The sequence below is a fragment of the Eutrigla gurnardus genome (assembly GCF_963514095.1).
Source record: "Eutrigla gurnardus genome assembly, chromosome: 2".
Classification (NCBI taxonomy): Eukaryota; Metazoa; Chordata; class Actinopteri; order Perciformes; family Triglidae; genus Eutrigla; species Eutrigla gurnardus.
Genome location: NC_139916.1, coordinates 25,922,063 through 25,939,212, shown reverse-complemented (window position 1 = coordinate 25,939,212; position 17,150 = coordinate 25,922,063). Strand labels below are relative to the sequence as shown.

Here is a 17,150-nt window from a genome sequence, read left to right as displayed (position 1 = left end):
GAGACAGGAGCAGGACAGGAGCAGGACAGGAGTGAGACAGGAGTGGGACAGGAGTGAGACAGGAGCAGGACAGGAGTGAGACAGGAGTGAGACAGGAGCAGGACAGGAGTGAGACAGGAGCAGGACAGGTGTGGGACAGGAGTGAGACAGGAGCAGGACAGGAGTGGGACAGGAGTGAGACAGGAGCAGGACAGGAGTGGGACAGGAGTGAGACAGGAGCAGGACAGGAGTGAGACAGGAGCAGGACAGGAGTGGGACAGGAGTGAGACAGGAGCAGGACAGGAGTGAGACAGGAGCAGGACAGGAGTGGGACAGGAGTGAGACAGGAGCAGGACAGGAGTGAGACAGGAGCAGGACAGGAGTGGGACTAGCAACGTGTCTCGGTGTGATCGGCCACTATGTAGCACTGAAGCAGCCATCTTTAACAGATCATGTGAGGCCTTCCTGGACTCTCCTAACCGTATGAGACGAGGAAGGAAGTTATTGCTCGGTCTGATGGCAGCACAGAATTAACTCTGATGGTGGACTTGACCTGGACATTAAAGTTAGTGTTGCCTCTTTGTGCATTATGAATGCCCATTTTTTCCTTCCATGTCACTGTCTGTGATTATAGTGGTTTTTATAAACCATGGTCATTTTTAAATTGAGAAGTAAGGCTCTTTTGGTTTTAGAGAAATATTCTTTCACAAAGTGTGCGACAACATCCACACTGAGGTGGAGGAAGTGTCTTAACTGTCTGGTTTTATTTTGTGAATTATTTAAGTCAACACCGGAGGCTGAGCTCAACCACAACAACAAAGGAAGATGAAAGTAGCTAATGGTCCTGCAGCAAGTGAAACTCGGTGTCCCCATGTCACCTCCACAAGATTTGGTGAAACTTTCACTTTTTTTGCCATAATAAATACTGCAATTTATTACCTAATAATTAAAAAAATTTGAATGCAGCTTGAAAGGTAAATTTTAAGGTTATAAAAAAAAAGCTGTTAATACTGCATAAAAAGAGTATCAGTGGTGCTGCCACTAGGGGCCTGTGGTCTGTGGTAGGACACCTGGCTCAGAGTATTGGCCAGGAGGTAACCTCCATAACCTCCAAGTGCCTTATACTTGCATTCTCTTTGCTGGCCAACTGGGGGCGACTCTTGTGGTTGTAAAAAGAAGTCATCTTCAATACAGCATGATGTTCATTTAGTAAATGATGGTCGATTTTGAGTCAAATAGACCGTAAAGCAGGGTATTTTTTAGGGCGGGGCTACCTTGAGATTGACAGGTCGCTGCTGTGGCCTTGCTTACATCGGTACCGTCTTTAACACTTAGCTGTAAAGTTGACCTTGAATTATGAAGCTACCTTTATTAACAGCTTCACACCAGAATCCAGATGGATCCAGATCCAGTAGTCCAGTAGTGTGCTGCTTGTGTTCATCAGATCCACCCATCACTCCTCCTCAGTCAAAAATGCAAAAATTCAAGATGGTGACGCCACAATGCCGAATGCGACACTTCAAAACCGTAGTCCACAAACCAACGGGTGCCGTCTTGATGACTACCTCCAGTTCTCCAAACCAGGAATTTATGTCTATTTATGGCCCTCAGTCCATGGTCGTGTCTTTATGCTAAGAGAGCCTGAAGCTGCTGATTGTGACAAGCTGCTCCTGGTCCTCAGTGTCCCCTGGCCCCCGCCAGTCCAGAGGGGTTAGAGAGGCGCTGTTTCAGTTCCCTGACACTGACAGAATGGGGTTGGCTCAGCGGGCCCAGAAGGATCCTCTCTGCAGATTAACTGGACATCAGATGTGAATACAGAGCAGGAATCGGGAGCAGTCTGGGGTTTTGAAGGCTGACTCGACCTTTTCTCAGGAGAAAAATGAAAGCTGTAGAGTCGAAGCTGTGAGGAAACCTCCATCAAATCAGGTGGTTGATTGTGTTGGTCAGTGCCAATCACTCTCTACTCTCACACAGGACATGTGGCCAAACACCAGTGTAATCACTTTAATGACAGCTGCAGCCTCCTGCTGTCGTACATGTGGGCTCGCTGACTTGCTGTAATGGAACAAGTCATCATTAATGTTGTAACTCACACCTGTGCTGTTGAGTGAGTCAATGATTAGAAAACGGGCGGGTGGGAATCACTGCAGCGACGTCTGCAACTACCACTGATTGCAGCTTTTTAATTTTCAGCATTAGTTGATGGATCCCAACTAGGGTTGCAAAATTCCGGGAATTTTCAAAAGTGGAAACTTTCCATGGGAATTAATGGGAATTTATGGGAATTTATGGGAATATACGGGAATAAACTGGGAATTTTTAAAATTGATGGTTGGCTCTTCAAAGTGGACTTAAATATAGCTGAGGAAAGTTATTTTGTAGCATAATCTTGACTAAAACAAACAGATGCCATTCAAATACACTTGAATATCCATGCCATTCCTCAACCACATGCACAGAGCACACTGCTTAGTGCATGGCTATTGAGACCACGCCCCCTACTGGCACTGTGCATGCCTCCATCACATGTACAGAAGATCACTAGAAGACTGGACCACACTTTTGAGCCTGAAGCACAAAGACTATTGAAGGCACACATTTGAGCTTCTGGACTAAATAAAGTGAAGTAAGTTTTGATGCTATTATGGGGAAATATATTCATTTTATTAAAGCTCTAGTCTACGATTTGAAAGGTTTGAAACCCCCCCCCCCCCCCCCCCCACACACACACACACACACACAAATGCACCCCTCCCCTCTGTGCTCTGTGCTCCTCCGAGCTCGTATCGTTCTCCCCTCGCAGCCTCCCTGCTCCCTCTTATTTTACAAAAATAGTTCACTAAAATGTGTTTCTGAAAACATTTTAGGAAAGAAATAAGCTATGCAGTTGCTGAATCTGTCTTTATTTTAGATCGACATCGGTCAGTTTAAAAGATTTTCGCAAGCTTGCGGGCGGCGGCGCTCCGTCTCTCGAAATTCGCTGCTCCGCGACGGCATCGCACGGCTTCTTACATAGACAATGAACGGGAACATTCCATTCCATTTTTGAATGAGTGGGGTTGGAAGTATTGAACCTAACATTCCTGTTTTTGACTTCACCCATGAAACAACTAATTAAAACATGTTCTGTTCTACTTTCAAATAAATCTGTTGAAATATCTGTTGAAAACATTTTGTATGGATGTTTTCTTATGACTTCTGTTCATATTTATGCTTGGATATAATATATTCCCAGTTAGTTCCCCTAAATTCCCATTAATTCCCATAATTCCCATTATTCCCATGGAGAGTTTCCAAATATGGAATATTTCCAAAATTCCCAAGCTTAAGTTCCCGTGGAAATTTACCGGAAACTTTCCGGAAATTTACCGGGAATTTTCCACCCCTTTGCAACCCTAATCCCAACACACGGCTGTATTTGGCCTTCTTCATTGAAGGTTTCCTTGTGGCTGCTGAGAGTAAAGTAGTATTTACACATGTTGTTGGATTACAACAGGGAGGCCAAGTCCCACCCCCTCTGGTGTTCCCCTGGTTTTGGCAAAAAAATGTACGGTAGTCAATGATGAGGGACAAATAATTTTTTGATCCTGTTTGAATTACACATTAAGAAAGCATCTTGTTGTATACCTGTTAAAGTATGAGACTGTCAAAATACGTAATTCTAAAGACTTTCCACCAACAGGGTGGTAAGTGTCGTCTCTCTCTGAAGCTACGATCTCTGTGTGTTTTGGGTACCAGGATGTAACGTTACTATAACAACAGGTCTCTCTGTGTGTTGGGTACCAGGGTCTAACGTTACTATAACAACAGGTCTCTCTGTGTGTTGGGTACCAGGATGTAACGTTACTATAACAACAGGTCTCTCTGTGTGTTGGGTACCAGGATGTAACGTTACTATAACAACAGGTCTCTCTGTGTGTTGGGTACCAGGATGTAACGTTACTATAACAACAGGTCTCTCTGTGTGTTGGGTACCAGGATGTAACGTTACTATAACAACAGGTCTCTGTGTGTGTTCGGTACCAGGATTATACAGCTTTAAGTCGTTTACAGTAACACTTTTGGATGAAAAATTAAACTCAGGTTGGTCGTCCCACCTCATCTAGTGAGCAATAAATCAAAACCCTGTTAGAAAAGAGAGACATGCCTCAGGTCACAGAATGTCTGTCATTAGAAAGATTGTTGTCTTTTATGATGAAACTAAAAGAGAAATATGTTTTTTAAAGCATTTCACTTGATACGTCTGAACAGGAATAGTGCTGAGCATCAGTGGAGGATTTCCTCTATGTGGGACATGAACCAGCGTCTCTGAGCAGCAGCTGTCTGTCTGTCTCAACATTAATATACTCATTCTGAGCAGAGACATGAATCCTTCCGGCTCGCCCCTGGTTCTCATTTCCCCTTTCCACTCGCGTCTCATCCATTTGAAGAGTAACCTGCATGTCAAGCATCTTAACCTGAATGAGAAAAGCAATCCACCTCATTACCAACTGCAGTGGCTTCGGTGCGACAACAGGACATCTGGGCTATTTGAGGCTGAAACCCTTAATGGGAGAAAGAGACGCGAGAGAATAGATCGACTGGGACATCGAGGGCACGGAGAGACTGACTAATTTATTTTTCTCAGAGCAAATCCTCTTCATATTACAGAACAAGCTGAATTACTTAGAAATGGGAAAAAAGTGAGCAGAGAAGTCAGAGAGCGGGAAAGCGTTTTACAAATGAAGTCATGGATTCACCTCCAGATAACCTCTCCCTGACGATACACAGATGCTCATGCAATAATTAGACGGTGTGACTGCACGAAAAACTTTTAATACAAATGTCAAGTGTCTGTCAAAACACATCAGGTACGTCCTCTCAGGCCGAGGATGCTGGGAGAAGCTGAGTCGGGAGGATGGTGATGACGGAGGCTCAGATGAGCAAGAACAACATCAGAGCTACAAGCCACCTTCAAGACTCTTTCTGTCACCGGAGATGTTTGTTCCATGTAACAGGCTCAGCTGGTGATACGTGTCATCTGGCATCATTGTCATTACAGTGCTGTGTTTACTTTTTGATTCACACCAAAATCACCATCAGAAATCAGTGTGGAAAAAGTAGTTCTGAATGTTGCTGGTTGGGGCTGCCGAGTCTCGCATCAGACCTGGAATCTCATTGGTGGACCAAGAAGAAGGAGCAAGAAGGAGTGAGGCCTGTTGTTATAGTAACGTTACATCCTGGTACCCAACACACAGAGAGACCTGTTGTTATAGTAACGTTACATCCTGGTACCCAACACACAGAGAGGCCTGTTGTTATAGTAACGTTACATCCTGGTACCCAACACACAGAGAGACCTGTTGTTATAGTAACGTTACATCCTGGTACCCAACACACAGAGAGACCTGTTGTTATAGTAACGTTACATCCTGGTACCCAACACACAGAGAGAGCTGTTGTTATAGTAACGTTACATCCTGGTACCGAACACACAGAGAGACCTGTTGTTATAGTAACGTTACATCCTGGTACCCAACACACAGAGAGACCTGTTGTTATAGTAACATTACATCCTGGTACCCAACACACAGAGAGACCTGTTGTTATAGTAACGTTACATCCTGGTACCCAACACACAGAGAGACCTGTTGTTATAGTAACCTTACATCCTGGTACCCAACACACAGAGAGACCTGTTGTTATAGTAACCTTACATCCTGGTACCCAACACACAGAGAGACCTGTTGTTATAGTAACGTTACATCCTGGTACCCAACACACAGAGAGACCTGTTGTTATAGTAACGTTACATCCTGGTACCGAACACACAGAGATACCTGTTGTTAGTGTGAGTATCGTTACTTCCTGGTATACCTAACACACAGAGAGACCTGTTGTTATAGTAACATTTCATCCTGGTACCGAACACACAGAGAGACCTGTTGTTATAGTTACGTTACATCCTGGTACCCAACACACAGAGAGACCTGTTGTTATAGTAACGTTACATCCTGGTACTGAACACACAGAGAGACCTGTTGTTATAGTAACGTTACATCCTGGTACCCAACACACAGAGAGACCTGTTGTTATAGTAATGTTACATCCTGGTACTGAACACACAGAGAGACCTGTTGTTATAGTAACGTTACATCCTGGTACCCAAAACACAGAGAGACCTGTTGTTATAGTAACGTTACATCCTGGTACCCAACACACAGAGAGACCTGTTGTTATAGTAACGTTACATCCTGGTACCCAACACACAGAGAGACCTGTTGTTATAGTAACGTTACATCCTGGTACCGAACACACAGAGAGACCTGTTGTTATAGTAACGTTACATCCTGGTTACCAGCACACAGAGAGACCTGTTGTTATAGTAACGTTACATCCTGGTACCCAACACACAGAGAGACCTGTTGTTATAGTAACGTTACATCCTGGTACCCAACACACAGAGAGACCTGTTGTTATAGTAACGTTACATCCTGGTACCCAACACACAGAGAGACCTGTTGTTATAGTAACATTTCATCCTGGTACCTAACACACAGAGAGACCTGTTGTTATAGTAACGTTACATCCTGGTACCCAACACACAGAGAGACCTGTTGTTATAGTAACGTTACATCCTGGTACCCAACACACAGAGAGACCTGTTGTTATAGTAACATTTCATCCTGGTACCTAACACACAGAGAGACCTGTTGTTATAGTAACGTTACATCCTGGTACCCAACACACAGAGAGACCTGTTATAGTAACGTTACATCCTGGTACCCAACACACAGAGAGACCTGTTGTTATAGTAACGTTACATCCTGGTACCCAACACACAGAGAGACCTGTTGTTATAGTAACGTTACATCCTGGTACCCAACACACAGAGAGACCTGTTGTTATAGTAACGTTACATCCTGGTACCCAACACACAGAGAGACCTGTTGTTATAGTAACGTTACATCCTGGTACCCAACACACAGAGAGACCTGTTGTTATAGTAACGTTACATCCTGGTACCCAACACACAGAGAGACCTGTTGTTATAGTAACGTTACATCCTGGTACCCAACACACAGAGAGACCTGTTGTTACAGTAACGTTACATCCTGGTACCCAACACACAGAGAGACCTGTTGTTATAGTAACGTTGCATCCTGGTAATGAACACACAGAGAGACCTGTTGTTATAGTAACGTTACATCCTGGTACCCAACACACAGAGAGACCTGTTGTTATAGTAACGTTACATCCTGGTACCGAACACACAGAGAGACCTGTTGTTATAGTAACGTTACATCCTGGTACCCAACACACAGAGAGACCTGTTGTTATAGTAACGTTACATCCTGGTACCCAACACACAGAGAGACCTGTTGTTATAGTAACGTTACATCCTGGTACCCAACACACAGAGAGACCTGTTGTTATAGTAACGTTACATCCTGGTACCCAACACACAGAGAGACCTGTTGTTATAGTAACGTTACATCCTGGTTACCAGCACACAGAGAGACCTGTTGTTATAGTAACGTTACATCCTGGTACCCAACACACAGAGAGACCTGTTGTTATAGTAACGTTACATCCTGGTACCCAACACACAGAGAGACCTGTTGTTATAGTAACGTTACATCCTGGTACCCAACACACAGAGAGACCTGTTGTTATAGTAACGTTACATCCTGGTACTGAACACACAGAGAGACCTGTTGTTATAGTAACGTTACATCCTGGTACCCAACACACAGAGAGACCTGTTGTTATAGTAACGTTACATCCTGGTACCGAACACACAGAGAGACCTGTTGTTATAGTAACGTTACATCCTGGTACCCAACACACAGAGAGACCTGTTGTTATAGTAACGTTACATCCTGGTACCCAACACACAGAGATACCTGTTGTTATAGTAACGTTACATCCTGGTACCGAACACACAGAGAGACCTGTTGTTATAGTAACGTTACATCCTGGTTACCAGCACACAGAGAGACCTGTTGTTATAGTAACGTTACATCCTGGTACCCAACACACAGAGAGACCTGTTGTTATAGTAACGTTACATCCTGGTACCCAACACACAGAGAGACCTGTTGTTATAGTAACGTTACATCCTGGTACCCAACACACAGAGAGACCTGTTGTTATAGTAACGTTACATCCTGGTACCCAACACACAGAGAGACCTGTTGTTATAGTAACGTTACATCCTGGTACCCAACACACAGAGAGACCTGTTGTTATAGTAATGTTACATCCTGGTTACCAACACACACAGAGACCTGTTGTTATAGTAATGTTACATCCTGGTTACCAACACACACAGAGAACTGTTGTTATAGTAACGTTACATCCTGGTACCCAACACACAGAGAGACCTGTTGTTATAGTAACGTTACATCCTGGTACCGAACACACAGAGAGACCTGTTGTTATAGTAACATTACATCCTGGTTACCAGCACACAGAGAGACCTGTTGTTATAGTAACGTTACATCCTGGTACCCAACACACAGAGAGACCTGTTGTTATAGTAACGTTACATCCTGGTACCCAACACACAGAGAGACCTGTTGTTATAGTAACGTTACATCCTGGTACCCAACACACAGAGAGACCTGTTGTTATAGTAACGTTACATCCTGGTACCGAACACACAGAGAGACCTGTTGTTATAGTAACGTTACATCCTGGTACCCAACACACAGAGAGACCTGTTGTTATAGTAACGTTACATCCTGGTACCGAACACACAGAGAGACCTGTTGTTATAGTAACGTTACATCCTGGTACCCAACACACAGAGAGACCTGTTGTTATAGTAACGTTACATCCTGGTACCCAACACACAGAGAGACCTGTTGTTATAGTAACGTTACATCCTGGTACCCAACACACAGAGATACCTGTTGTTATAGTAACGTTACATCCTGGTACCGAACACACAGAGAGACCTGTTGTTATAGTAACGTTACATCCTGGTTACCAGCACACAGAGAGACCTGTTGTTATAGTAACGTTACATCCTGGTACCCAACACACAGAGAGACCTGTTGTTATAGTAACGTTACATCCTGGTACCCAACACACAGAGAGACCTGTTGTTATAGTAACGTTACATCCTGGTACCCAACACACAGAGAGACCTGTTGTTATAGTAATGTTACATCCTGGTTACCAACACACACAGAGACCTGTTGTTATAGTAATGTTACATCCTGGTTACCAACACACACAGAGACCTGTTGTTATAGTAACGTTACATCCTGGTACCCAACACACAGAGAGACCTGTTGTTATAGTAACGTTACATCCTGGTACCCAACACACAGAGAGACCTGTTGTTATAGTAACATTTCATCCTGGTACCTAACACACAGAGAGACCTGTTGTTATAGTAACGTTACATCCTGGTACCCAACACACAGAGAGACCTGTTATAGTAACGTTACATCCTGGTACCCAACACACAGAGAGACCTGTTGTTATAGTAACGTTACATCCTGGTACCCAACACACAGAGAGACCTGTTGTTATAGTAACGTTACATCCTGGTACCCAACACACAGAGAGACCTGTTGTTATAGTAACGTTACATCCTGGTACCCAACACACAGAGAGACCTGTTGTTATAGTAACGTTACATCCTGGTACCCAACACACAGAGAGACCTGTTATAGTAACGTTACATCCTGGTACCCAACACACAGAGAGACCTGTTATAGTAACGTTACATCCTGGTACCCAACACACAGAGAGACCTGTTGTTATAGTAACGTTACATCCTGGTACCGAACACACAGAGAGACCTGTTATAGTAACGTTACATCCTGGTACCCAACACACAGAGAGACCTGTTATAGTAACGTTACATCCTGGTACCCAACACACAGAGAGACCTGTTATAGTAACGTTACATCCTGGTACTGAACCGAGCCAACTTTTTTTCCTTTACGTTTGGATCTATCTGCTGGAGTAGTGGCATGGAGTCATGGGTGGTGGTTTTGCACCAGGCAGCAACCACTGGTTCTGAAAAGTGTCATAATCTCTGCTGGCCATCAGGGGGCGACTCCTCTCTGATTGCATGGAAGTCTATGAGAAAATGACCCTACTTCTGACTTGATTTATTATTACAGCAAACATTGTAAACATGAGTTTATGGTCTCAATCTCTAGTTTCAAGTCTTCTTCAATACAGCAGGATGTCCATTTAGAAAATGATGGTCCATTTAGAGTCAGATAGACCATAAAGCAGGGGATGATTTAGGGCCTTGGTATTGATCGTGGTAATGACCTATTCATTACTGCAGCCTCTCTATTCTCACTTCCATGTCTTCAAACAATTAGTTACTAAGATAACTTCAACACTTTAAATAGATAAAATACTAAAAAAAACAGATTGATCCTTTAGATTCAGCTATTTGATTTGATTGGTTGGAGGTTGTATGTAATTATCAAATTCTGAGTTTGCTGGAGCCGGTTGAAGTGACGTTCAGGATGCTACCAGCTCCGCCTCATTTTGAGCCAGTAGGAACTCTGATAGCGGATTTGCATTTGTAAAAAGCTTTGATTTAATTGGCTGCAGGCTCTATTAAAGACAGCTCTCAGCCTCCATCATAGCGCTGTGATGAAACGGAGGATGTGACGATGCGTCTCTTCTACATCTTAAAGAGTTGAAAGAAGAGTAAGCAAGGTGCATCTGTGTGTGTGAACAGCTCTGTCAGATGATGTGTTGGTGTGTATGAGGGTTAGATATAGTCAGATAGTGATGAAGGAAGCAGGGCTTTTCTTCTCTGGTCTTAAAGAAGTGGCAGCCGGCCTTCCTGCAGCTCGAACGCTGCTCCTCTAGATCCTCTTAGACAAGCTGAGCGTGGCAGCCACCCTGCAGTCTGCAATGATTACCGCCGGCACAGGATTGTTTAAATGACACAGTCAGAAATAAAAAGCCTCCCCTCTAGTGCCAGCAAAGCACCTATTAACCTGAACCCCCCATCATCCATCCCCGACTTGGGAGTTGCCAAAAGTATGAAATTAGCTCTGTAAAGCCTGGAATGGACTAAAAGGGACGTATTAGAGGAGCCACAGAGTCTTAAGTAACATTCGTTTAAGCATGAATGCAGCATCTGCATCAGAGGTTTGCGTTAGACTTCGTCTTTGTTCGTCATAATAATCTATCATTTTTTAATTTGAATAAGTCATAGGTGTATTTTAAGGCCAATTTAAATCGAATACAGTGTTGTTAAAAGCAGTGCATATGTCCTCCCAGTCCGCTAGCTGTCTCTTCTGTGTGTCCCGTGTTCATACTCAGCCCGGGCCTTACATGTGAAACAAGCAAAGTGGATGGAATGGAGCAGTTTGGCACGTGTGTGGTCTGATGCTAAAAAGTGACTTCGGCTGCGCTTTTAGAGTGAAATGCCAGGTAGGTCAGTGAGCACAGGGAGCCAGGACTTCTCAGTGGGAGAATGTCAATCACAGCAGGGGAGGGCTCTGATTGGATACCCAACTTCCCCCATATCATGTCCTGAAGGTCTCAAGCATAAGACCACATTACAGGCTAAAAACCTTTGTAGCCCAAATGAGATTAGAGCCTTTCAGACTGACAGTAGAGAGAATGACAGCAGAATGTTTGCCCTCGGAGACCCAAACAAAACCCTTCCAGAAGAACAACGGCAGCCTCCTCATACACATACCTAATTATATCGGTATTTCTGCAGAAAAGCAGGATGTTCTCTCAAGTGGTTCATTGCCCTTTGTTTTTATCGCTGTGGGAGTTGTTGCCTTATCTGAGTGGACCCCTGCTAAAAAGCAATCACTAATTAATCCCTCAAAACACACGTTCATCAAAAGAGAAGACGCAAGGCCTCATTATTCTATGGATCTATCACTTTCAAGTCATTTTCAGGGTGCTGTTGATGTTCAAACTCTGACCACGCTTTATGTAAGACGTGTCTGCACTCGTAAAATAAAAGTCAAACAGCAACATGCAAAAGGGATGAAGTGATTTAGCATGAAAAAAGAAAACGGGCTTGGCAGCACGGCCCTCAGGAAATGTCTCCAGTTCCCTGCAGATCTACTGGATGTACCAGCCAGCGATCTGAGGAACAAAGGATGACACGCTCACATCTGTAAGGCTATTTATAACAGCAATATGGCACCAATAAACGGCTGCATCATGCTTATATGGACGCAAACAAAATAAGGACAGAAAGATATGAGTGCATTATTTATTCATCTGGCGTTGCCAGTTAATCAACAGGCATAGAAATACCCAGTATAGCTCAAACACACATATTCTGTAAGTGGGTTCAGATTCACTTGACACATTTCCAAGGGCAGTTCTGCTTTGGGTTTTTTGATATAGAAAGAAAAAGCTTTGGTTTGCAAACTTTTTAATGAACAAGATGATCTTTATGAATCAGCACAACTTGACCTTATTGAGTTTAAGTAGTTTAAGTGTCGGTGAACCCAAATCCAAACATTTCTCGTTATCAGTCAATCAATATATCTGTCTCGTGAAATCATACAACTCCAGTGAAATGGGACCCATCAACCCATTAAACCTGTGTGTTCGCAGATTGGACTCATTTCTGTTATATCTGTAGATCAAACGGTCGGCTCATAAAAATGAACACTCTGATGAATAGTAGATGAGTGGATGAAATAATACATCATTAATGAGGAAAATATTAATTATGGTACATTCTTTAAAATGTGAACATAGAAGAGAGCAGCGCTCAGCAGAGAGACGCTGTGGCCCAGCAACATCACTTCATTGATTATTTCCACAGTTCCTTCTGTCAAGTTCATGCATTATTTATCATAAGCGCACGCTGCTGAGTCTCTGTTTGGCCGGATCGGCACAGAGAAGAGCCTCCTGGTTGAATGCTACTGGCCACCGGCACCCGGTGTAATGCGACCTACATCAGTGGTGCACTTTTGCTAAAGTGGTCAGGTTGGGAAGTTTCATGGATCTGGTAGAATTTAAGACTTCACATATAATATATAAAGAAAGAAATAATTGAATGCCAAAAAAGATGTTGTGAGAGGGGCTTATAATTAAGTGGAAAATGTAATAATGACGATGATTTGGAAGTCGTGTTTGTTAGGTCTGTCTGCAAGACAATAAGCAACTTTTAAAATGCTTGTTTTCTGAATGGAGTCTGCAATCAACTCTCCAAATAACGCGATTTAGACATAAATACGGCAGCGACTCGTTTTGTTCGGTTTCTCTACTAATGTGAGGTTCAGGTGCCTATACCATAAAGCTTTCAAAGATTTTTCCTAAATCCAAACAAGTACTTTTGTTGCATAAGTAAACCTACACTGGAGGTTTATTGTGAAAGGACACTTCCATGTTTAAGTCGTCTGTGTTTGACCAGTGTGAACTTGTTGGTTGCTCAGCAGTATGTTATGCTATAGACTAATGTTTTCTTACTTCTTGAGTCGAGCCTGAAAGTTCCAGTTCCACTCCATGTTGAGTCTGTCTCTTCAGCAGTTAACCGTTAACCCTGCATAATAAAAGCTTTTTATCACATGCTGGGTCCCATATGGCTCTCACACTACTACTGCAACATGAACATACTGTACGTGGACACAAACAGTCCATGAACATGCGAGGATGCACGCTGTGACTCGCTGCTCGTCGCCCCGGCAGCTACAAGCCCTTTGAGAGACGAACCTTTCAATCTGTCAGTCTCCTCAGCTCGGCTTATTGGACACTGTGTTCATTATCACAGTCAATTCTCACTATTATGTCAAGTTGTTTGGGGGAAATTAAGTCGTAATCCTGGCGATGATTTGATGTGTGTGTGTGTGTTATGATGCTCATTGTGTTTGTATGTCTGTGTGATTCATTTCCCTCGATGCCGCTACAAAAAGAGCAAACAGCAAATACTGTGTTGTGTCAACTTTAATATCATTGAGCAGGGAACAAGCAGCACACTCTCACTGCCTTTCGTCCAAATGACTTTAGTTGTTCTGGTTTAATTTACAGTATTGCAAAGCGTTGTATGTCATATAGGGGTGGGGGAAACTCCATACAGCAATGTTGTATCGACACACAGACACCAAGTTTCATTTATTATATAAACTGCGAATATGCAAACGCAAGTTAAACGTTTTGGTGCTTTTTCAGTCCACTAGATGGTGCTAACTATTTCTAGTGTAGTTATGGGCGAAGTCAGTGGGATTGGCAGGAAGTTGGTCAAAACAAAGATGGGGTGTTGGTCAGTCTGTCTGCTTGACTCAACAAAATTGAAGTGAGTTGAACAAGTGGAAACGTATTAGATAAAACAGATGTTAACAAACTGCAAAATTTGCCATATTTGTTATTGAAATACTCATATTGCAAAATGTTTAAAATCATGATGATATCGTATTGTATGGCCTCTGCTGATTCCCACCATTACCATTAATGTCATATTCTCATTATAAGTAAATCTAGTGGAGTAATAAGTAGCATCAATCCTGTACTTAAGTACAGGACCTGAGTACATGCACTTTGATAACTAAATTAAGAGGCTAGATCTATATGATACTGTGTTTCAAGATGTCGCCACAGGCCCCTCCCCCTCTGGACAGACTGCCTGGTTGACACCGGGAGCGAGTGCAGAGTGGTCCTAAGGTCACAGCTGCACAGGAGCAGCGAGGTCAAGGCGAGGGACACACAGTTACAAGACCTCCAGTCTGTCAAAATGACGGACGGCCTTCATGGTTTTCAACAATTTAGTCAATGATGGTAAATATTTGGTTCATGCAGCTTCTGTCCTGGAGCCCTGTCAGGTGTGAGGTTATCTGTTGAACTCTTAAGGTGCTGTACTTGGGCTCATTTGGTTTGGACCATAATGATAGAGTTTTGTAGTTCTGTAGTTCTGCTCCGGTTCCTGTTCACACTGACTTTCCCACAAACAAACTACAGGAGTAAAGATGTTATACAGACACGCAGGTTTTGATCAGAACGTCCTGCATCATCAGGACCCATGTGGGGGAATTCTATTCTGCTGATTGACAGCAGTTAATACTTCTGATGTGTATCTAATGCTCCTTGATTAATACATGATTACTAATAGTGTTAAATCGACTGCATGCTATGATGAATAACAGGACTGTTCAAACTGAGAACACGTGGTGTGAACAGTGGGGAGCGTGGACACATACTTACTCTTTTCTTATTAGTGTGCGATCACTGTGACAAACTTTTTAATGGGCTTAATGAACTGACAAATTACACAGTCAGATACAAACACTTTAAACAGCTTTGCAGAACTATAAATCAGGGAAAATAACCTGCTTGTAGACCCTTTTTTGTATATGTAAACCATAAGGATGTATCCTGTGGGCGGAGCCAAACTCACATGTGAGCACGAAAATCACAAAGAATATGGATCATCTGGATGCCTTATTATTTGACTGGTTTTCCAGCAGACGACGAACTGTCTGACATTAATAAGATAACAATTATCAATGTAGTGAGTTCACTGAGTCGTACTGTACAGATCCAACTACACAGACTCAGTTAAAGTCCATTTATTTAAACTCAACACAATTCTGTTGACGCTTAAAATGTTGTCATTGTTGTCACCACTGCAGTCAGGTAAACATTACATCCGCTCCAGATCTGTAAGATGGCTCAGCAGAACAATTAGTAGTTTAACTTTTGAAATCACAAATCAGCTATATTTGATTCCAGTTGTAGTTTCTTTTTCTTTGAGAGTACAAATGAACCGTGCCAGAGTCTGCTTGGAAGCGGACTGAGACCTTTACAAGCCACCTCCCTTGTTTGGTCTGCACCAGTCGTCTCTTTCACAGCAGCCAAAACCAACATGAGTTTGTTTTAACTGAACCAAGTGGGTTAGTTGTAAAAGCACCCTCAGTGAAGAACATAGGAACAGTTATGAAGCCACTGTGTGTCATAAGCCATCACTACCTTGAGCTTACATGCAGCTGCTTTTTGGTCATATTTCGACTTCTTGCAAAATAATTTGAAATTTCTTCCGCTCTCTTACAACCTGTTTCCTTTTGTTGCAGAAACCTGTTGGACATGGACACCTTCTCCAAGTCAGATCCAGGTAACCGCTGCCATTTTCTCATTCGTTAATTAAAATAAATCTATCATTTTTGTAATTTCAGCTCTGCGGTAAATTCACATCCCCAGTGCCGTTTACACTCTACAGCACATTGCTCAACTGAATGTATTTAATTTCATGCAGCGATTATTAAATCACTACGCCATGCACCTTATCAGTGCACAGCAAGCATCAGTGAGCAGTAACACGGTGAGTGACTCCCAGCACATTTACAGACACAAAAGAGCAGCCCAGTGAATGAAAAGTTGTGTCCCAGGGGTCAACTTTCAATCAAGTTTGTTTCCAATTAGGGAAGCTAACCACGGGAGGATGATTGACAGTGATTGCTGGCCACGTGCACAGAGACGGAGTAGAGATACAGCCTGAGCTGCAGTGGTGGACAACAGAATTACTGTGATTAGTTCAACACAGGGAAGAAAAAAATAACAAGAAAGCACAATTGACAAAGGATGATAGAAAATAAATGGCCGTCAAGAAGGATTTCTGCTCGATTAGTGTGACTGAGACAGGGAGAGACAGCGATTTAGTTCTTTGGGAAGACGTTTATACATCATGGTTGTCACCATCACACTGCACAGCAAGAAGGTCTCTCAATATTTTCTGTGGCTTTTGTTAGATATATCTTGGGAGCGTCGGCAACCTCTGCTTCTGAAAAGTGAAGCCAAGCTTAAGTGCCTTAAACTTGCATTCTCTCTACTTGCCATCATGGAAGTCTTTGAGAAAATTACCCTATTTCTCACTTGATTAATTATCTCAGTAAACATTGTAAACATGAGTTTATGGTCTCAATCTACAGTTTCAAGTCTTCTTCAATCCAGCATGATGAAGAGCATTTAGTTGAATTCAGATGTAGTACTGTTGCTGCTCAGGGTGATGCTCTGCTCCGCTTGGACAGCTTTTGCTGCTCCTCTGCAATGTAAATATGGTCACTTCTGTTCACTAGTAGCAAAACTTCCAAGATGTCCACCTGTAGCGGCACCCTGTCAAGATGTGATTAATGTTGCTCCACACTGCATGTAAGCCCCAGATCTTTAGGTTGCTTGGTGTTGACAAGAGGTCAACCACAGTGTGTAGAAGGAGAGTTAACTGTACTGATCTG

The 17,150-nt window shown here is 42.9% G+C and overlaps 2 protein-coding genes across 2 annotated transcripts in view; one reads left to right on the top strand and one right to left on the bottom strand.

Annotated features, from left to right (window-relative positions):
- LOC311032398 (copine-9-like) overlaps window positions 1-17,150 on the top strand; it is a 198,243-nt gene that overhangs the window by 5,318 nt on the left and 175,775 nt on the right. Inside the window, exon 2 of the mRNA XM_084039154.1 lies at window positions 15,993-16,033. Within this exon, the coding sequence (XP_083895280.1) occupies window positions 15,993-16,033 (41 nt within the window). The remainder of the gene's footprint in view (window positions 1-15,992; window positions 16,034-17,150) is intronic.
- The window catches only part of efcc1 (EF-hand and coiled-coil domain containing 1), a 303,999-nt gene continuing 290,443 nt past the window's right edge, over window positions 3,595-17,150 (bottom strand). The window contains exon 9 of the transcript XR_014599178.1: window positions 3,595-3,606. The gene's annotated coding sequence lies outside the window, so the exon portion shown is untranslated. The remainder of the gene's footprint in view (window positions 3,607-17,150) is intronic.